The sequence below is a fragment of the Oryx dammah genome, unplaced genomic scaffold (genome assembly GCF_014754425.2).
Source record: "Oryx dammah isolate SB20612 unplaced genomic scaffold, SCBI_Odam_1.1 HiC_scaffold_4, whole genome shotgun sequence".
Classification (NCBI taxonomy): Eukaryota; Metazoa; Chordata; class Mammalia; order Artiodactyla; family Bovidae; genus Oryx; species Oryx dammah.
Genome location: NW_024070188.1, coordinates 11,600,913 through 11,624,007, shown reverse-complemented (window position 1 = coordinate 11,624,007; position 23,095 = coordinate 11,600,913). Strand labels below are relative to the sequence as shown.

Below are 23,095 nucleotides of genomic sequence, written 5' to 3'. Positions count from 1 at the left end.
TTTGAACGGGAACGCGCAGTGTTGCCACAGACTCTTCAACCTCAAATTCAGCTGGGTGCCCAAGAAGGTTCTGCTGGGTATGGAAGCTGGGTTTCTGAGCAGCACCACCTGCTGGCCCTACACGCGTCTTACTTCCTCGGTCCCCAATCTCTCTCTCTGGTGGACTTGCAGTCTTTCAGAATTCTTCGGCACCTAATTACAAGCACAGCAAAATGTAATGCAGTTAGAAAGACCCAAGCCGCGAAACTGCACGTCCCCAGAGATCCGAGAAGACGAGCCGCGCAGGCTTCACGGACTCGGCGTGGGGAAATAAGGCCGGGGCGGCCCGGCGCGAGCTCCCGTGGCGCCGCGCTGCTTCCGCCTCTCGCGGCCCCGCCCCCGCGACGCGACCGGCGGTCACGTGACGGCCGCGCGCGCGCGTCCCCGGCCGCTGCAGGCTCGGAGGCCGAAGAGAAAAGACGGCGAGGCGGCTTCGGCTGTGGCCACAGAGGTGGGAGTCGGGGCGAAGCCCACTCGACGGGCAGGGTGAAAGTCAAGCCACTCCTGGTTCCTACTCGGGAAGAGGAGTGGTGGCCCGCGGCGTCACCTCCTAGCGCGGCACTCCCCGGGTCGGCCCTGCTCTCCGGGCCTGAGAGGGGCGGCGGCGGGGTCAGGGGCTGGGACGCGGGTGGACGCCCTTGGGCCGGCGCGGCCGCGGCAGTGGAGCCGAGCCGGCGTGGCACAGCTCAGCCCTTTCCGCCGCCGCTAGCTTGGCTGATGTCAGAGGCAGGAAGACTGTGACGGACGCCGCGTTGCCCGTGGCCGCCGCAGCCGCTGCCCTGGCGAGAGCCCGGGGCTGGTCACGGTCGGGGTGCGAGAGGCGGAGCAGCGGCCATTACTGCGCAGCCTCTTCCGCCGGGGTCCTCGTCGCTGCCTTCGGTGGCAGCCGGGTCCCTTTCCTGTCCCCTGAGCGCGGGTGTCAGGCCTCTACTCGGGGACTTTATGGGCCTCAAGATGCAGGGGCGGCGATGGTTGGAGGGGTAATCCCCCCGCCCCCCGCATCCCGTGCGGAGGCGTCCACTCGGGCCTTGGGTCCGGACGTACAGTTCCTGCATTTTGTTTTTCCGGAGTGTCTTTGGCATCTTTCTCTCCCCTCTTTGCCTCCTCCTCCTGCTCAGTTCCTGGGTCTTGCCTAATCCGATGAGCAGTCCAGTCCCTCGTCTTGTCCGGGCTAAAGCCCAGCACTGTTGTTAAAGCATCAGAACCATTGAGAGGTGTCTCAGTACCCGCTGAGCCTCCAAAACCTCAGTGCGTCTTAAAAGACGGGGCCGTTGCTTTGTTCTTCTGGTTGCTGGGTGCGGAGTTCTCTCCCTACCACCCCTCCACCTCCCCTCGCATCCCGTCTGAAAGGGTATATGGATGTTCCATTGTGGCCGCTATTTTTTGTTCCCTGTGGGCACCTTGAGAAAGGCAGAAAAATTGTTTTTACACACACTTCTGGCAACTAGATCTTTTTCTCTTGATATCAAATTTAGTACGGCTTTCTTTCTGTTCCCTAAGTGCCATTTTACTGAGCACTTATTTCTCAAGTTTCTAAAGAAGGTACATTTTGTTTAAGTAATAGTGAAACTGGAATTGAGAGAAGAAAGCTAAGAAATGGTAGAAAAACGCATTGTCTTTGTGATTGATATTTTCAGGCGCCCCTCCAATGTGTGTACTTTTCTTTTTTTGATTAAGTTTACTTTTTTTCCCTTCACTTAACATATATTTTATTGAAGTATAGTTGACTTACGTTGTTTCAGGTGCACAGCAAGGTGATTCAGTTATACATACATTATTTTTGAAGTTATTTCCCATTATAGGTTATTACAAGATACTGACTGTAGTTTCCTGTGCTATACAGGAAGTTTTTGTCGCTTGTTTCGTATTTATTTTTTTAAGTTAGAAATCCGCATTCTATTCGTAGTGAGTTAAGCAAGTGGAATCAAAATGCCCTAAATTTTTTAGTCAAAAATTCACAAGTTTTCTAAAATGTGCATATTGTATATATATATACAAAAGCTTTTCTACTACGCTTGATTTGAGAACATCAAAAAGAAAAGATGGAGAAATTGGAAAATATAAATGAAATGGGAGCTGCTGCTGCTACTGAATATGAAATAGAAAAAGTGAAACAAACTAGATCGTCATATAGTCCAGTTGTTTTTAAACATGATTGCACATTAGAAACATACATGGAGCTCTGGAGAAAAGCAATACCTGGGCATTAATGTTTTTCAGAAAATTTCAAGATAATTCGGATATGCATCTGGATATTAAAAAGTGATACAGGTTTTTCTGTTAAATCATAGTTTTGGTGATACTGAGTTCTATTATTTTTCTGTTGATCAATCATGATAAATAATATTAAGTGAGTAATAGTTACATAATCACGATAATGAAAGATATTACCAGTTTTCACAATCAATAGCAAGATAAAAGATAATTACAATTGCAGGCCATAATGGGAACATGATTAACTTAACTATAAAATAAGTATATACAGTTTGGGTGGTCAAGCAGAGTGATGTAAGTGGAAGTGCTTACAATGTGTGTACTTTTAAAATAGGGTTTGAAAATATGATATGTCATTGAAAGCAGTATACATGTCCAGAAATGGAAAGACTTAAGGCTATTTTGTTTTTTAATAAGTGATTCTATATTCATACTTTTAAAAGACGTGACATATAGGACACTGGAAGAAAATCACCTGCTCAGGTAACAGGATTTATGATGTTGGCTTTGCTGTTTTTGTGACCAGCAAATATTGTTTGTGTTGAGTGTCTGGGAGTCTGTGGAATGCGCTAACAAAACATGAAAATATATCCAGTAAATCTAATTTTAAAGAGCAAACCGGAACAGTGAAAACCCACTCTAAAAATAGATTTTGGATGTGTTTGTTTTTCTTGTACATCTTAAATTGGAGCGTTTGTTAAGCTCAGTCTTTGATTTAGAATTTTGTTTCAAATGGGCCAGTGTAAATTGTGGGCAAAATGAAAATAATTATGCAAATATTTACCTGGTAGTAAACATTTGTAGAATTTGTTATTTACTCATTGTTAAAAACTTGATAGAATTACAGCCATCAGGAATACTGTTGTTCCAAATAGCTGGTCATTAGACAAGAGGAAGAAATGGTTTATGTTTTTTTAAAAGGAAACATGTATTAACTGGTAAAGTATTTTGTTTTTGAATTGTCAGAGGATAGGGCAGGTTTTTTTCTTTTTTGGACATGATCTAAAATGATTTCTCCATAGAAGAAGAAGAAAAAAGTATTGAATCTTTTCACAATACTGATCTGCTTAGAGAACATTATCTTATGTATTATAAATTTGCTAGCATGAAACACCTGACAGACTGCCAGCTGGATAGTTGCTTCTCTGTCAGTGTTAGTAAAGCCTGGTACTGAACCTTTTTCCATTCTCTTGCCTGGTTTTTTATTGTGCCCAAGGAACCTGATTCTGTGCGACCAGCTGGATTAGAAACAGTCTTTCCATAGTATGGAAACCATCTTATTTACATTCTGCTACAACCACCTGTGCTTATTTATGCAGCGTTGAGTGTTCAGGGCTTACTACCTTTTGGGTTAATTAAAACCGAACCTGTTGTTATATGCCTACTAATTTTAAGTATTTAGAATTATGGAAGTGTAGAATAGGGTGAAATAACTGACATGAGAGTTGTGACTTGACCAAGGTCAAACAGATAATTAGCAGCAGAACCTTTCTTCTTTACAAAATGGTTTCAGACTATGCAACTTCTGTTTGATGTGATTAAAAGACATTTTTCATTCACTTTCACATTTAATGTTAGAATGCAAAGTCCACGTTTTTGGGTGAGAAGTGTAAAGGTTTAAAGCTTGGACATGAAGATTGTGAAGCCCAGAGATTGTCATACAGTAACTTTTTTTTTTTTAATGGGAAATAATAAATGCAGTGGTGGAAATAATTCTTTAACACAGAGTAGTGTAAAATATTGGACCCCATTTGGTAGAAGTGAGTTTTGACTGAAGACTTGTTTCCTAGTATGACTTGTGCTTTCTGTAAGCTGTTTTAACAGAAGATGAGGAAAGCTAAAAATGGGAAAACGTTAGGGCATTTAGTTACATCTTTCAATTTGGGACTCTCTCTTAAGAAGTATTAAGATATATCTGCTAAATTACACCCACTCTCTCTCTGTTTCTTTTACTGGTCCTTAATTTTTTTTTACTTCTTTTTTGACTGTATAACAAAAGTTGTAAGATGTGTAGTATTTTTCTTTTCTGTCACTGATCTCTTTTATGTAGAACATTTCCAGTTTTGTATATTTTGAATAAAGAGTAATAACTTTTATTAAACATTGGCTGTTAATAATTGGAAAAATACGGGCAATCTTTACATCTTTATAATTTGATATTTTAACTGTCACATGCTTTTCTTTGATTTTTTTTAAAAAGATAATATTTATTTGAATCTATTATCTGAAAAAAAAACTTGGTCCATGACTGATTTGAAAAGTAGAATACTAATTAATCCTAAATATTTTCAGAGACAATAACAGTGGGTGCAAATAATAGGTGCATGAATTTGTTGAGTGGTCACAAAATTACAAATAATACAATATTCGTTTTCAGTTAAACTTGATTGGTTGAATGGGTAAATGATGTCTAAATTTTTATGTATTTTAAAAAATAGCCTGCCACTTTTTCCCTTTAGAATTGTTAAGGTGCAGAAATAACTGGTTTAATTTCAAATCTTTTCTCTTTTTATATTACCTTCCTAATAGTTTGTTTCTGTATAAATTTGCACCTTGAGAAAATTTAAGCCATTAACTAGTTGATAGATGCATGTCAAAATATAATGGTAGATTTTACTGAATAACTCATAAATTGTATTTAGTTTGGTGATAATTTACAAATCTTTCATTGCAAAATGAATTATGTACGTTTGAGTTATTTATGTTTGCCAGATTATTTGTGCAGTTAGAATTACACTATTCTTTTATCTTTGGGTAAAAGTAAAAGACTCCCCCTCCCTCCCTTAAAAAAATTCTTTGATTTCAAATGTATAAATCTTCTGAGGGCCACTCGACTGTTGTGAATATTACACAGGACTATTCTGAATATTACAAGCCATACCATATGTTGTGCCCAATTGGCATTACAGTTCTCAGAGGCTAGAGTTGATGGATCTAATTGGTGGAATTGGGATACCTAAACCAGTCAGTTTTGATCACAATAGAATATATAATTTTTTTTTTAATCTATGCAAGCAAAGGTGTGAGTAAAGTAACATGGAGTTCGTTTTCTTTATTCAACAATTCTTATTGCAGGTTCTTTTTTTTTTTAAGACTGTTGGTATGCAAGGCATTCTAATCCTGCATCGCGAGCATGCTAGCCACTCGCCACATGGAGCTATTGAGCAAGCTGTGTGGCTAGTCTGAACTGAGTTGTGCTGTAAAGTAAAACATGCATCAGATTTCAAGGAGTGTACACACACGTACACAAACACAAGTATAAAATACCACATTAATAATTTATCTAAGTACATGTGGAAATGGTAATGGTTTGAATATATTGGGTTAAATGAAATATACTCTCTAAATTTGCTTGTTTCTTATTATTGTCATTAATAGAAAATGTGAAATTACCTATGTGGCTTGCATGGTATTTCTATTAGATAACGATATTCTTTGAGATATAGTACATTGAGGAAAATATTTTTTTAAGGATATACTTGAGTTTGAATCTCATCTTCCAGTATTGATAGCTTTGTGAATTGGTGCTAAATCCTTGTGGGCTTGGGTTTCCTCATTTATAAAATTTCTCACAGAGTCATTTTGAGGATTCAGTGATACAATGCGTCTACTTAGTGACCTTCAATATGCATAGGAAATACCTGGAGATCTGATTCTCTTGGCAGAGAGTGGGGCTTTGGATATTTGTTTGTAAAAAACTTTCAGGTAATACTGATACTGCTGGTTGAGGACCACAGTTGTCATATCTGGAAGTCTGGATTACTATATAGGTTTTAGTTCATTTTCCTCCCCTCACCTATTCTCCATTTACAGCCAGCTTTTAAATTTTAGCCACGGAGATAGTGATTGGAAAGGTCCCTGTAGCTGACAAGATTTACTAAAATCTGTTTTATTCCTGGATTTCTATCTGCATTCTGGAGAATTCACTGCAGTGAAGAATAGCTAGGTAAATTATATACTTGTCAAAAGATATAAAGATGGCATCAATTTTATATTTGTAAATGTGTTAACTACCTCTGTTGGATTTTAAGTTGTTTAAAGAAAGGATTGAAAGTTGTATAACTTTATAGCTTTTGTGGCTGGGTGCCTGTTCACAGTTAGAATGTAAATGTTGTGTTAAGTGATTTAAATGAATTTAGTTTTTCATTCATCCAAGGAATACCAGCTCAAGACAGCAACAACTGATTGGCAGTTGACCAGCCACTTAGAGATATAAGTAATCCTTATCTCAGGGGTCTCATGGTTTACTGGAAGAGTCAGAAGCAAACAGATAATTGCAATGCATATGGTAAATTCAGTAACAGAAGAATTACAAAATATAGGGGAAGGAACAGCTTTTCCAGAGGCAATCAGAGAAAGGTAGTAGCATTCATAAACCTTAAAAGAAAGACTATACAGGTAGGAGGAAATACAGAATTACAAAGGGAAATTTGGAGAACTGAGTAATTTGGTGTAACTAGAGTATTAATCTATGAGAGTGGTTATGGGAGAGAGTTGTTTAGGTTTCAGGTCTTTAAGGCTGTTGAATATTGTCTGAGGAGCTTTACTTTATTATATAGGCTGGAGAGCCCATATAGGGCTTTACGCATGGAGGGTTCATTTTTCTTTCTAAGTGTATCACATTCGGAAACTTAATTTAAGGGGTGATACTGAAGCAAAATAATCAGATGGAGCAGTAGTCCAGTGATGGTAAAAGTCTGAACTAGGGCACTAGCAATGGCAAGAGAATGGAGGATAGATTCCCAAGGTGTTAGGGTTAAAAGTTGACAATTTGATGTAATGTGTTGAAAGGGGTGTGAGAAAAATAATTTTGTATTTCTCCATTGGCACTCATTGGTTAAAGCACAGAAGCCGAGATGACACGTTGTAAGATACATGCAGAGATGGGGGTGTGTAGAGTATGTGTAGATGAGAGACAGAGATGTGAGAGAGCCAAGCATTCTCTCAAGAAGTTAAAATCGTTGGACTCCAGATTGGGCAGAAAAGGAAATGGAATCAGGTATTGGAGAAAGGAAAGGAGGTGGGCAAGAGACTGGAGAGGCACTTGGAATTAAAGAGTGGGTGTGAGAATGAATGAGTAAGTGAGCTGGAAGAACCAGAGCTTGTGGTCTGAGAGTGAGTTTAAGATTTTAGAGAGGCAGCAGTTTTAGGTGGCATCTAGTTTCAAACGTGGCCATCATATTTTGTTTGTTGAATTTAGGAATTGAAAAATAAGGACAGTGTTTCTCAAATTGTATTTGATGCACTACCTATATCAGCATCACTTGAGGTGAGATTCCTGGGCTGAAACCCATGTCTACTTGCTTACAGTATCTCGAGTTAGTTAGAGTCTGAGGATGTGTGTCTCTGGGGAAGTTCGAGAACCTCTGAGTTAGGTGTTGAATGGTTTATTCTCAAGGATATTTAATAAATTCATAGTCAGGTGTCAGGAATTACAGTGAATTGGATGACCAGTAGTGAGTAGATAGATAGTATTTTAAGAGTTAAGAGAATAGCTTTAGGGGGATTACAGCCAATGGTTAGAGACTTCGAAAAATAAGTGGGATTTTGTTTGTTTGTGCTTAAGAGTAATGATGTTATTTAGAATAGTAGAATGTTTCCTATTGTCCTGTGTGCGAAAGTGGGCGGTTTCTAATATTTTGAGTAGACTGTAGAAGGGAAGTGAATGATGGAGTCCTCTTTGGTGCCACTGAAATTGTAGGCACTTAGTAAAGTGAAAGGGTTGTGGGGGGAAGTCAGGACAGTGGAGTCCTTGTGATGCAAAGACTAGGTTCTAAAGTAAGAGTAAAATAAAAAGTCAAGTTGTTTATAAACACTTTTAGTCAGTTACTTTGAAAGGTCTTCAGTTTTGAGATAGATTACATATTGTTTGGTCTGTTCTGTTAAACATTTGGTGAGATATGCTGACTTATCTTAAAAGGGCATATATCTAAAAAATCTTAAACACTGAAATGCCAGGTTTTTTAGGGAGATAGATTCCCTCACTATAAGAGGTGCATGGAACTGAAAGAGTAGTTGTCTCTTCTGTCTTGTTCCTGGAAAGCCTACCTCTGTCCTCATCATGTACATTCTTTGCAGTAAATGAGCTTCCTGTAGTGGGCCTGAAGTGGATGGAGGTAACACTAACTGTGAAGAGAGAGGACTAATGACTGAGATGATGTTTTGGTTGGTGCCTCAGGATGCCTGCTGTCCAGGAACCATCTTAATGGTTTGTAAACTGGGACATTCATATAGGTACCAGGAGGTCCTAGTTAATGTGATGACCTTGCCTTCCCGTACATTACCTCCTGTAGGAAGGCAGAGGCTGTGAAAGACATATCACATCCATATAGAACTGGTTTCACTTTTTAAAAAAATGCTTTTTTCTTGTAAAATATCAGTTGGCCATAGATATGGGTTTATTTCTGCACTCTCTCTTTTGTTGGTGTATTTGTCTATTCTTATGCCAAAACCATAGTTACATTACTGTAGCTTTGTAGTAAGTTTTGAAATCTATAAGTGTGAATTCACCATCTTTGTTCCTTTTCAAAATTGTGTTGGCTATTTGGGGCCCCTTTCAATTCCATATGAATTGGAGAATGAGTTTCTTCATTTCTGAAAAAAGAAAAAAACTATTGGGATTTTGATACGAATTATGTTGAATCTGTAGATCACCTTGGATAGTTCTGTCATCTTCATAGTCTTCCAGTCTATGAACACCAGTTGTGTTTCCATTATTTTGCTCTTAATCTCTTTAAGCAGTGCTTTGTAGTTTTTCACTGTGTAAGTCTTTCACCTCCTTGGTTAAGGTATTTCATTCCTTCAGATGCTGTTATAAGTGGGAATGCTTTTTTGATTTCTGGTTTGAATTGGTGACATAGAAACAGAACTGACTTTTTGTGCATTGAACTTAAAAAGTGCACCTATGCTAAATTTGTTTTAGCTTTAGCAGCTTTTTTCAGGATTCTCCGGAATTTTCTCTATAGAGAACAGAGAAAATTTTACTATCTCTGCAGATAGATCTGGTTTTACTTTTTCTTTACCAATTTGTATGCCTTTCATATCTTTTCCTGATCTGATTGCTCTGGCTAAAACTTCCAGTAAAGTGTTGAATAGCAGTGGGGAAAGCTGGCATCCTTGTCTTGAAATTTGTCCACTTTTGAGATAAAATTTGCCACTGAATTTTTTAAATGAAAGAATCATACATAATTGACTAATTTTGTTGAGAAGTTGATGTTGAAATTTTTCTTTTGCAGCAAAGGATGATCCAGCAATGGAGGAGAAAATTCTGCAAACTGGCTGATTACTCATGAAGATGAGATTTTATTTTTGTGGCAGGCATCTGTGGGGTCTGTAATAGAAATGTAAGTATGGCATCATGGTTTTTACAAAGCTGCAACAAGTTAAATGACTGGTATAAAATGTAATAAATCAAGTATCAGTTTTAATCAAACAAAATGAATGTTTTATATTGATTTTTAGATCTTTAATTGAATTGACAAGTTTATTCACATTTAATTACTATTAATATAGGCATCCAAAAAAAAATCTCTTCATAGGGAATAATCCCTATAAAAGTGAAACTGAAGACATAGAAATTTGCACATAAAAAACTGGAAAGATCTCCAGGTCTTCTAGGTTCTACTTATCCTTTACATAGTAATTTATTTAAATAAACAAAGTTAATTTATTTTTTTTTAAAGTACATTATTGCATTTTAATTCTTATTGGAGTCCCCAGTTTTACTAGTTCTATTTTCCTATCAGTTTCTCTTTGTGAAATATACTTTAAAATGTTAACACTACCTCTATCTTGGCCATATTGAACTTGAGTCTGTTACTGATGAAACTTTTTTACACAATGAACATCATATTTCCATCTTCCAAGTTGACAGTTTTGGTGATTACAGTAGTTAAAATACTTGACCAAAGAGTAACCCTTATAGATATATTTCACATATTCCCGTTTGACATGTAACTATTGTTATCTACTTTTCCAGTATGATGCTTTGATTATATACTCCCATTAAAAGTATTACCATATCATTTTTAGTGTTGAGAATTTTAATAAAAGACAAATGAAACCAGTAAGCATTTTTCTTTAAAATTGGGGCAAATATAGTTTTAATTTAACCCTGTTTACATGTTACCTGTCTATATACTTCTGTATATTTTTTAATCCTGTGGGTCAGATAGTTTGACCATCAGACTATCCCTGCCATCAAGGAATTAGACTGTAGTCTAGTAAGTAAGACACACTGTAGTCTAGTAAGACACACTATATAATTAATACAGTGGAAGAAATACTATATTGAGGCTCCAGTAAAACACTTTCAAAACTGAGAGAATTTATCCCATCTGAAGAGTTCAGAGTGAACAGGGGAACTTTTGGTTCAGTCTTAAAGAATGAATAGAATTTTAACAATCAGAAAATTAGGAATTATTTTTCAAGCCAAGGGAATGGGGAAGGGCACAGCTGCCTAAATATCCAGGCATCTTAGGGGAGTGAGGGAGCAATCCTTTGTGTGAAGGGCAATGGGAAATAGAGACTTCACAGTTAGTAAATGGATTGAGTGTGTTTGTTTGTACCTACTTGTTGCCTGGTGCTTACTGGATGTTTTACTTGGATTATTGAACTCAGTCACAAGATTGTTGTAGCTTTATTTACTGATGAAGAAATAGAATTAGATAAAACTCATTTTCCCTGGGTCAGTGTTTACCAAATTTCTCAGAATTATCTGCTAGGGCACTTACTGAAAACAGATTTTTAGACTCATTGAGTCCAAATTTCCAAGAGATAGCACATCAGCTAATTCTTATCTTTGGAGAAGTTTGGTAAACACTGTTCTAGGTGAACATAGTAAGAATAAATGATGAATTTTTAACTAAGTCTTGTTTTACTCTGAAGTCTATGTCAGTGTATTGAAAGTTAGTGCTTAGCAATTTTGATGACATTATGTAGGCAGTAGAAAACTACTGAAGACAGAGTGGAGGAAGGACTAATTAGACATAATTAAACTGAGGAAAGATAAGAGGAAGAAAAGACCGAGGTCAGGAAGGCCACTTGAGAGGTCAGTATTTTGTATAAGAGTGTGCCCAGGAGGCCAAAATTAAGGTCACAGGCTTTAGTAACAAAGGGGACACATTCTGTAAAGGTTTTGTTGCAGAAAAGCAAAGTGGCCAAGGGGTAGGGGAGCGCTGAGGATAACTCCTAAGTTTTATCCAAGATAGAGACTAAAAGAAGAGGATGTGGGTTTAAGGCAGTAGATAATATTGGTTTTAGTCATGTTTGATTTCAGGTGACTGGAGAGTATTGAGGTAGACCTTTTGAATACAGAATTGGAAATATAGCTCTTAGGAATCTGGAACAGTTCTGGATATTACATTTTGAGGATACGAGATTTACATTCATACATATAAATTTGGAATATCCTGTAGATTGTCTAGGCATAAAATGTAATATTGAAAATTTGGTCACTTAGAGCCTCTCTGAGGAATACTGATATTTCAGGGAAACTAAAGAAGGTGGTGGGGACAGGAGGAAACAATAACTGGGAGAGAGCACCGTCATGGAAATGAACAATATAAATTTTTAGATAGAGTCTGTGGTTAATAATATCATTTAGTGCAATGGAATCAAATAGATAAGACTGAAAGAGATCATTAGACTTAGCATGTTAGTTGATTTTGAAATTTAGGAATAGAATATTAATTGAAATCGTGGAGGAAATGGGATGGTTTAGCTTGGAAAGCTACCAGTACTCCATCCTGACCCAAGAGGATTAAGATAGAATGAAGATAAAGATAGATTTTGAGGAGTCACTCATACCTAATTTCTTAATATGAGGGTTCAGGATATCTCTTAACTAAGAGGTTGGGTAAGTTTTATAACAGTCTTTGGGACAATAAGGAAAGAAAGATGTCTTAAGTAGAAAGGGATTGATACCAGGCACAATGGGTTCTGGGAACTCAAAATAGCTAATCAGTGTGTGGTGTTCACACATTTTGCACCATATATTTCACTACAATTGTGGAAATTTTCATAAGTTGAGTAACTTTTGTAACTTTGCTCCTTGCTTGATCCTTTTTTTTTTTTTTGCAAATGTCTCCCCTTGTGGCTTTTGAGGGGGTAGTCTCACTTTATTCCCCATTTTTCTCTGCCATTCTTCTTGCCCACTGCCTCACTTACAAATGTTGGAGTAATCCAAGGTTCTGTGATTAGCCCTTTTGTGTGCTGTCTGTGCAGATTTAATTTGGGCATTCATCCATTTTCGTGTCTCAGTAATCATGTATGTGTTGGTGGCTCAAGACACTTCTTTCTGCTTAGATTTCTTGAGCATACCTGTCCAGTTAACTCAACTGTCATCTGCCTGTCTTCATTTGAAGACTTTATAAATATCTCAAAGTTACAATGTCAGAACTCAGCTCAGATTCTGAATCTTGATCATCCATCAGTAACTAAGTGCTTTCATTTCTATTTCCTTAGTATTTCTTATGTTCTCCTGTTAGAACCTTACATCTGTCCTTTCCTTCCCATTATCTTTTACCTGGATTATTATAAATTCTAGTTTCCTTTTGGCCTCATGCTGCCAAGTCTTCCTCCAAACTTTTGTCCAACTGGTCTTCATAAACTAGTAAACCGACTTGTCACTTCCTAACATAACCTTTCAGTGAATTCCTGTTGACTCCTTAAGAGTTAGTATAAGGACCAACTTCATAGAGATCCTTGAACTCCTTAAATTATATGTAAGATTTCATTAAATTTTTAATAAGGCTGTGACCAGAAGTGTTTACAAACCATTTGCATTTAAAATGTTTAAACTTTATTAGGATTCCATAATACAGAAGGTCTCTGTTGTACTTCTTTGCACAGTACTTTTCATCTATTCAAATGTATCTATCCCCTCCTTGCTAGTTACCATTTCTTCTTTGTACTCCCTGGTATCTGTTACACTTGTCAAAAAATCATTAGGTAATGCAGTGTTCTTTAACTTTGATGGCAGACTTTATTATGCATTTCCCTTCCTACTGCCATGGGCATGGTAGATGCTCAAACACGTTCTCTGTTCAAAATTGAAAAGGAATAAGGAGAAATACGTGACAGCTCTTGCAGATGTCATTATTCTATCAGTCTGAAATTTCTTGTAACTTCCTGAAGCCTTATCTTTCCTAAAATTACTGATGGTGGTTCTTCTATTTGGATAGACATGGTTGTTTTAGAAACAATATGTAGCAGTTAAGAGTAAAGACTCTGAAGTCAGATCACCTGGGTTATGGAACCTAGATTTGAGGCTGGCTCAATCACTTAATGAACTATGGCTTTGGGTATATCATCTGAGCTTTTTGTACCTCAGTTTCCTCATCTGTAAAAGGGAAAATAACAGACCCAGTTCATAGGGTGATAGGAGGATTAAAGTATTTCACAAAATATCTGCCACATATTATGCAATCAGTAATTGTTAGCTGTTAAATAGTTTACTATAATAAAATATACATCAGTAGACATCCAACAGAAATTAAACGACTTTAGCTTGTAGCTCAGTTGGTAAAGAATCTGCCTGCAATGCAGGAGACCCAGGTTCAATTCCTGGGTCAGGAAAATCTCCTGGAGAAGGAAATGGCAACCCACGCCAGTATTCTTGCCTAGAGAATCCCATGAACAGAGGAGCCTGGCAGGCTACAGTCCATGGGGTTGCAAGAGTCGGACACAACTTAGCAACTAAACCATCACCACCACCAATTACAAGACACTGTACGATAGGAAATGTTAAGAATTTTCCCTTAAGGACTTAGGAATGGTCATTGTTAAAATTTTAATGTTAAATTTTTAACTTGTATTAAAGTTCAAACTCTATATTCCAACAGAAGTAAAGATTTGAGGAATTAAAAAAAAAAGTTTTGGGAAGGAAGATGACATTCTTTTTTGATCGGTCTCCACAAAAGATCTTGTAGTACTTTATTCTTTGTTCTCTTTCATGTTTTTAATTGGGTTCTGAGCCCATACTTCAAAAAATTGTTTTTTCAGTATTTGTGGTTTTTATTGGTGGCAGAAAGTTCCTCAGTACTATGGAAGCTAAAGATCTTTCTCATTTATAGTAATTTTACCTTTCTTTTGATTAGATGTCTTTAAGATTAGACAAAATCTGAATACTTACATATTTCCACTGAATCTGCCTATATCTCTCTGTATTTGATCTTGTTGCACAGAAAGAAGTCTTAACTAGCATTAATAGACATTTTTTGTCTTCCAGAAATATTTTACATCATTTAGAAGAATGGAATTTATGCATAAAAGTAATAATAGCACATTACGGGTTCAGTTGGTTAAAAAAAAAAGTCTTGGGAAGTGAGTGATACATTTATGTTCTTTAATAGAGTTGGACTAACTTCATTCCAAATTTCTTCATATTAATTTAGTAACCAGGAAATAAATTCCCTTTTTAAAAATGATCTCTAAAGTTTCCTAAGACATTTATTACTTAGGGAATATTTCTCTTTAATTAGCACTCTCTTTATCAAATCCTTGCTCTACAAAAGGGAAAGAAAAAAAAGCATTTCTTACTTATATATTCGTATAATCCTCTGCACAAATTTAGCCTCCAGCCTATTTGAAGATCATCGAAGGCTTCCCAGGTGGCTCTAGTGGTAAAGAACCTGCCCGCCAATGCACGTGAAGTAAGAGATGCAGGTTGGATCCCTGGGTCAGGAAGATCCCTTGGAGGCGGGCGTGGCAACCCACTCCAGTATTCTTGCCTGGAGAACCCCATGGACAGAGGAGGCTCGCAAGCTACAGTCCATGGGGTCACATGGTTGGACACGACTGAAGCAACAGCACCCATGCACGGAGTGGGTCTTATAGGTGGGCAGGCTAGTGGTTTGCGTTGCTTTGTCTTTATCTTGTTACATATCTTAATGGTATCTTGCCTACTGCATGTACTTAATACAGAATTATGTAAAAAGTACTTAAAGTTTTTCCTCCCCATGTCTTACTTGGGATACACTAGGAGTATACTTGGTGAGCTACACAGAATCAGCATTTGGTATTTGCTATGGCAAATTGATAGTTGAAAGTTGTTGTTCAGTCCCTAAGTTATATCTGATTCTTTGTGACCCCGTGGACTGCAGCATGCCAGGCTTTGCTGTCCTCTACTTGCTCCCAGAGTTTGTTCAAATTCGTGTCCATTGAGTTGGTGATGCTATCTAACCATCTCATCCTCTGTTCCCTTTTCCTTTTGCCTTTTTCTTTCCTAGCAACATTCCTTTCAAAGAGTATTCAGTGTTGATTTCCTTTAAGATTGACAGGTTTGATCTCCTTGCTGTCCAAGGGACTCTCAAGTCTTCCCCAGCACCAGTTTGAAAGCATCAATTCTTTAGTGCTCACCCTTCTTCATGGTCCAAAGCTCATATCCGTACATGACTACTGGAAAAACCATAGCTTTAACTATACAGACTTTGTTGACAAAATGATGTCTCTGTTGTTTAATACACTGCCTGGGTTTGTTATAGCTTTCCTTCCAAGCAAGCGTTTTTTAATTTCATGGCTGCAGTCACCGTCCACAGTGATTTTTGGAGTCCCAAGAAAATAAAATCTGTCACTGTTTCAATTGTTTCCCCTTCTATTTGCCACGAAGTGATGGGACTGGATGCCATGATCTGCTTTTTTGAATGTAGGCTTTCACGCCAGCTTTTTTACTGTCTTCTTTCACCCTCATCGAGAGGCTCTTCACTTTCTGCCTTTAGATCGGTATCATCTGCATATCTGAGGTTATTGATCTTTCTCTTGGCAATCTTGATTCCATCCAGCCCGGCATTTCACATGATGTACTCTGCATAGAGTTAAATAAGCAAGGTGACAATATACAGCCTTGATTTAATCCTTTCCCAATTTTGAACCATTGAACCGGTCTGTTGTTCCATGTCCAGTTCTAACCTGCATACAGGTTTCCTAGGAGGCAGGTAAGATGGTCTGGAATTCCCATCTCTTATGAATTTCCACAGTTCGTTGCGATCCACACAGCCAAAGGCTTTAGCATAGTCTATGAAGCAGAGGTAGATTTTTTTCTGGAATTCCCTTGCTTTCTCCATGATCTAGCACATATTGGCACTTTGATCTCTGGTTCCTCTGCCTCTTTGAAACCCAGCTTGTACTTCTGGAAGTTCTTGGTTCACTTACTATTGAAGTCTAGCTTGAGGGATTTTGAGCAAAATTTTCCTCGCATATGAAATGAACAGAATTGTATGGCAGTTTGAACAGTCTTTGGCATTTCCCTTCTTTGAGATTCTAATGAAAACTGACCTTTTCCAGTCCTGTGGCCACTGCTGAGTTTTCCAAATTTGCTGACGTACTGATTGAAGCACTTTTAACAGCAGCAGCTTTAGGATTTGAAATAGCTCAGCTGGAATTCGATCACCTCCAATAGCTTTGTTCCTAGTAATGCTTCCTACCTATAACCCATTTGACTTCACACTCCAGGTTGTCCATTCATTAAGACTTTTTTGTCTAGTTCTGTGTATTCTTGGCACCTCTTTTTGATCTTTTCTCTTAGGTCCTTAGTGTTTCTGCCCTTCATGCTTGTCCTTGCATGAAATGTTCCCTTAATATCTTCAACTTTTTTGAAGAGCTCTTGATAGTTGGCCTTACAAATAGCTGTGAAAAGAAGAAAAGCCAAAAAAAAAGGAGAAAAAGAAAGATATACCCATTTGAATGCAGAGTTCCAAAGAATAGCAAGGAGAGATAAAGCCGTCCTCAGCGATCAATGCATAGAAATAGAGGAAAACAATAGAATGGGAAAGACTAGAGATCTCTGCAAGAAAATTAGAGATACCAAGGGAACATTTCGTGCAAAGATGGGCTCGATAAAGGACAAGAATGGTATGGACAAGATGGGCTCGATAAAGGACAAGAAGCAGAAGATATTAAGAAGAGGTGGCAAGGATACACAGAAGAACTGTACAAAAAAGATCTTCACAACCCAGATAATCACGAAGGTGTGATCACTCACACTCACCTAGAGCTGGACATCCTGGAATGTGAAGTCAGGTGGGCCTTAGGAAGCATCACTACGAACAAAGCTAGTGGAGGTGATGGAATTCCAGTTGAGCTATTTGAAATCCTAAAAGATGATTCTGTGAAAGTGCTGCACTCAATATGCCAGCAAATTTGGAAAACTCAGCAGTGGACACAGGACTGGAAAAGGTCAGTTTCCATTCCAATCCCAAAGAAAGGCAATGCCAAAGAATGCTTAAACTACTACACAGTTGCACTCATCTCACACACTAGTCAAGTAATGCTCAAAATTCTCCAGCCCAGGCTTTAGCAGTATTAAACCGTGAACTTCCAGGTATTCAAGCTGGTTTTAGAAAAGGCAGAGGAACCAGAGATCAAATTGCCAACATCCACTGGATCATGGAAAAAGCAAGAGAGTTCCAGAAAAACATCTATTTCTACTTTACTGACTATGCCAAAGCCTTTGACTGTGTGGATCACAATAAACTGTGGAAATTCTGAAAGAGAAGGGAATACCAGACCACCTGACCTGCCTCTTGAGAAACCTATATGCAGGTTAGGAAGCAACAGTTAGAACTGGACATGGAACAACAGACTGGTTCCAAATAGGAAAAGGAGTACGTCAAGGCTGTATCTTGTCACCCTGCTTATTTAACTTCTATGCAGAGTACATCATGAGAATCGCTGGGCTGGAAGAAGCACAGACTGAAATCAAGATTATCGGGAGAAATATCAATAACCTCAGATAGGCAGATGACACCACCCTTATGGCAAAAAGTGAAGAGGAACTAAAAAGCCTCTTGATGAAAGTGACAGAAGAGAGTGAAAAAGTTGGCTTAAAGCTCAACATTCAGAAAACAAAGATCATGGCATCTGGTCCCATCACTTCATGGCAAAAAGATGGGCAAACAGTGGAAACAGTGGCTGACTTTATTTTTCTGGGCTCCAAAATCACTGTGGATGGTGATTGCAGCCATGAAATTAAAAGATGCTTGCTCCTTGGAAGCACAGTTATGACCAGCCTAGCTGCTGCTGCTGCTAAGTCGCTTCAGTTGTGTCTGACTCTGTGCGACCCCATAGACAGCCCACCAGGCTCCCCTGTCACTGGGATTCTCCAGGCAAGAACACTGGAGTGGGTTGCCATTTCCTTGTCCAATGCATGAAAGTGAAAATTGAAAGTGAAGTCGCTCAGTCGTGTCCGACTCTTCGCGACCCCATGAACTGCAGCCTACCAGGCTCCTCTGCCCAAGGGATTTTCCAGGCTAGAGTACTGGAGTGGGTTGCCATTGCCTTCTCCGGACCAACCTAGAGAGCATACTAAAAAGCAGAGCTATTACTTTGCCAACAAAGGTCCGTCTAGTCAGGGCTATGGTTTTTCCAGTAGTCATGTATGGATGTGAGAGTTGGACTGTAAAGAAAGCTGAGTGCTGTAGAATTGATGCCTTTGAACTGTGGTGTTGGAGAAGACTCTTGAGAGTCCCTTGGACTGCAAGGAGATCCAACCAGTCCATCCTAAAGGAGATCAGTCCTGGGTGTTCATTGGAGGGACTGATGTTGAAGCTGAAACTCTAATACTTTGGCCACCTGATGTGGAGAGCTGACTCATTTGAAAAGACCCTGGTGCTGGGAAAGATTGAGGGCAGGAGGAGAAGGGGACAATAGAGGATGAGATGGCTGGATGGCATCACTGACTTGATGGACGTGAGTCTGAGTGAACTCCGGGAGTTGGTGATGGACAGGGAGGCCTGGCATGCTGCGATTCATGGGGTCACAGAGTAGGACACGACTGAGCAACTGAACTGAGCTGAACTGATAGTTGAATGTTCTTTAGGTGAAATAATGAACTTTAACTATCTCTACCTGTTTTCTGATGATGTTTATCCAGTTTTATCTCATTCTAATGAGGGAACCAGAATACCTGCCCCAAAAGAACTGTCTTGCCTTTTCTAGTATGTTGCTTTGACCATTCATGTCTTCCCCTAGGACGGCTATCTTTTTTTTTTTTAATTTGTGAATTATATGTTTACATTTATTTATGCATGCAAGAGTAAGAGTCTTTCATTGGTCAGGGTGGAGAGTAATGCTTTTAGGTTGAAAACTTTCTTTTTCATAGATAAGGTAACTGCATCTAATGGAAAATTGATATTTGGGGTTAATTTTACTTACAGTACAACAGGGTTTGAGACTGTGTATCTTTTAAAAGTATGGCATTCATACAAGTTGCACTGTTAGATACTTTATTTACATTTTAGTAGACTTCTATTTTTCTTTAAAAAATTTTTAAATTTATTGGCCTTTCTTTTGTCCAGAAGGCACCTAGATCATGTAGGTGTATATGAGATGTTGCTGTTGTTTTTCCAAAGTAGTGATGAGCAGTAGCTCATTTAAACATTTTGTTAACTCAGTTAAATTATTACTTGCTGATGAAGGACTTCCTTATTTTTAATTGGGCCTTAAATGTGGAAATTAAAAAAAATTTTTTTCAGAATTTCATTGACAGTGAATTTTTTTTAATTGAAAGGGACAAAAGAATATATTGTTTACCCTTTCTCTAGCTAATTTTAGTTTTTTCTGTTAGTAGAATGTTTCAAGTTACTCTATGATTTAAATGTAGCAATAGGACCTGATGAATGAAACCTAGTCAGTCAGTCAGTGCCTTACAACTGTTTTCAGAGTTGTTTTCTGAGAACAATATATATATATAGCTTTTGCCAATGAACAGAAGAGAGAAGAGCTAATTTCAGTTTAGCAAGTATTTATTATGTAGTGTGTATTAGATATCTTAGAAAAGGGAATTGAGTCAAAACATGTGAGATGAAGCTGGCATGGGAGCAGGGCGTATAGATCCTGGTCTCTAATTTGAAACCAACTTTTTAACAAGACATAAGGCTGGACCCATTAAAAGGCATATGCAGTAATTTAATAAATAGTGTTTACTTGATGACTTGGGAAGGGCAGAGATGGACTGTAGTTGGATTTAAGGGATGTTGAGATAAAGTGTAGGACTTGCTGAAGTTTTGAATGGGGAGGGGTTAGGAGGAGGACAGCTTCAGTGACGGATTTCTGGCTTGAAAAGCAAATGAATAGAGGTAACCCAGAGGGGCATTTAGGGAGGGTGTAAGTAAGGAGGAAACAGATTGTAAATTCAGTTTTTGTCCCTTTGAGACAGCCAAGAAGAGAGTGAAAGTAGGCAATTAAAAGATAGTTCTAGGGCTAAAACGAAAGACCTGGGCTGGTGATTATCATTTTAGGAGTTGGTAACAACTGAAGCCATGAATGTAGATGGGATCATCTTGAAAGAGGACAGCAAGAGGCACGTATGTGTGGTTAGAAAAAGCCAGCAACAGTAAAAAGGCCATTAAAAGAAAGGTGTCTCACAGAGGGGGAATGAGCTGACTGGTGTAACCAATGTTTTTAAGATTATACAGCAGAGAAAGGGAGTTTCTAGGATTTCAGCTCTAGTCATTTTACGTGGTCTACTTGTCAAGTACCAGAAGTACATTAATGCATGGAAGTATTGCAAAATTGCAGTTAGTGGTATCCTAAAAGGCTACAAAATTTGTTACTTTCTGTGATTGTAATCTAAATTATTTTTAACCATTTTTTTTTGTTTTTCTCTACTTTCCAGACTGATTTAAAAAGTCTAGATGGATTGTACATTTTAAAATCTTAGCATTTAGTTCTATTCTGTGAATAGAAATGGTATATTTATTTCAAATCTATACTTTGGTTGTACTTTTTTATTTGTGCCTCATTACCCCCCCCCACACACACAAATAAGAATAAATTCAAATCAAAAATATTTTTCTACATAAGTTTTTTCTCTACTTTCAGTTTTGTGTCCCCAGTGTCTAGGACATGACTTGCATATAATTGGTGCTTAATAAGTGTTTTCTGAATGTTGAATTAAGATTTTAGAAGAGTTAAAACAAGATTTTAATATTATGTATTTTCTCTCATTTTCTCAGGATGGCTGGCTGTGGAGAAATTGATCACTCTATAAACATGCTTCCTACGAACAGGAAAGCAAATGAATCCTGTTCTAATACTGCGCCTTCTCTAACTGTCCCTGAATGTGCCATTTGTCTGCAAACATGTGTTCACCCAGTCAGTCTGCCTTGTAAGCATGTTTTCTGCTATCTATGTGTGAAGGGAGCTTCATGGCTTGGAAAGCGATGTGCCCTCTGTCGACAAGAAATTCCCGAAGATTTCCTTGATAAGCCAACGTTGTTGTCACCAGAAGAACTCAAGGCAGCAAGTAGAGGAAACGGTGAATATGCTTGGTATTATGAAGGAAGAAATGGGTGGTGGCAGTATGACGAGCGCACTAGCAGAGAGCTGGAAGATGCTTTCTCCAAAGGTAAAAAGAGCACTGAAATGTTGATTGCCGGGTTTCTGTATGTTGCTGATCTTGAAAATATGGTACAGTATAGGAGAAACGAACATGGACGTCGCAGGAAGATCAAGCGGGATATAATAGATATACCAAAGAAAGGAGTAGCCGGACTTAGGCTGGACTGTGATGCTAATACCGTAAACCTAGCGAGAGAGAGCTCTGCTGACGGAGCGGACAGTGTACCGGCTCAGAGCGGAGCTTCTGTTCAGTCGTCGTCTGTGAGGCCCCTGACGTCAGTAGATGGTCAGCTAACAAGCCCCACCACACCATCCCCTGATGCAAGCGCTTCTCTGGAAGACTCTTTTGCACATTTACAACTTGGTGGAGACAGCATAGTGGAAAGGAGTCATAGAGGGGAAGGAGAAGAAGAGCATGAATCACCATCTTCAGGCAGGGTACCAGCACCAGACACTTCGATTGAAGAAACCGAATCCGATGCCAGTAGTGATAGTGAGGATGTATCTGCGCTTGTTGCACAACACTCCTTGACCCAACAGAGACTTTTGGTTCCTAATCCAAATCAGACAGTATCTGATCGATCAGGAACTGATCGATCAGTGGCAGCAGTTGGAACAGTGAGTGTCAGATCTCGAAGGCCTGACGGACAGTGCACAGTAACAGAAGTTTAAATAAAAGTTTTCAGATCCGTGCTCAAGATGAAAATGGTTATCTGTAAATTTCTGCCCACTTAACATTATACTCATCCCTAGTAGTGCATTTTGGGAGTGGGGTGGGAAGGGGTATGGGAAGGATAGCCCTGTAATTAAAATGTCTAACACATCTCTGTTGAGAAATTTATTTAATATAAAGAACTTGGGTGTTAATAGTTGAGAGCTGTTTAGTAATAACGCAGTTTTCTTGAGGTCTGTTTATTTTATAGTTTTTTAAAATACTTTCAGTTCTTTTGGCCAGCGTGTGTGTATTATCTGTGCATTAATGGTCCTCATCTGACTAGTGCATTGGTTCATGTTTTTCTGCATGGATTGATATAAAACCATTACTAAAATTTGGCACCTACGAGATATCTGGTATCAGTACGAAAGAAAGCTTAAATAATGTGAGAACAAATGTGAATTTGGGGTTTTAAAATAGAATAACAACTACTTAATAGTAAAGTTACTGAAATGGAAATGTAAAGAAAACAGCTTATGTTTCAGAATCTTGTCTGTAACACACTTCATGGCGTTCTCAAGGGGGTTGCTGTCTAGTCCTTGTAGTTAGAAGTTTCTCTTGATCCACATTTTTTTTGATTACAGACTTTATAATTTAATAAATACTAGAATTTATCAAAATTAATCTGTCTCCTGTTTGAATCTGGAAGGAAATGGAAACATTTTGTGGCCAAAGATCACTAAAATGGTGGTTTAAATTGGTGTATATTCAGCTTACATGGTCACTTGCTCAGAAAAGTTTGATTTCTTCATAGAGAAGATTTAAATTTCTCCAGGGAATTTTCATGGA

The 23,095-nt window shown here is 38.4% G+C and overlaps 1 protein-coding gene across 2 annotated transcripts; it reads left to right on the top strand.

Annotated features, from left to right (window-relative positions):
* Window positions 1–382: 382 nt before the first annotated feature.
* On the top strand, window positions 383–22,930 carry RNF146 (ring finger protein 146). Of its 2 annotated transcripts, none has more exons than XM_040238974.1 (3): window positions 383–490; window positions 9,489–9,596; window positions 21,207–22,930. In XM_040238974.1, coding segments are annotated over exons 2-3 (1,059 nt in total). In that variant the 5' UTR covers window positions 383–490; window positions 9,489–9,594; the 3' UTR covers window positions 22,264–22,930. The 2 variants fall into 2 exon arrangements, with proteins under 2 accessions (XP_040094908.1, XP_040094907.1); XM_040238973.1 differs by having other exon boundaries at window positions 392–490; window positions 9,494–9,596.
* Window positions 22,931–23,095: the final 165 nt, after the last annotated feature.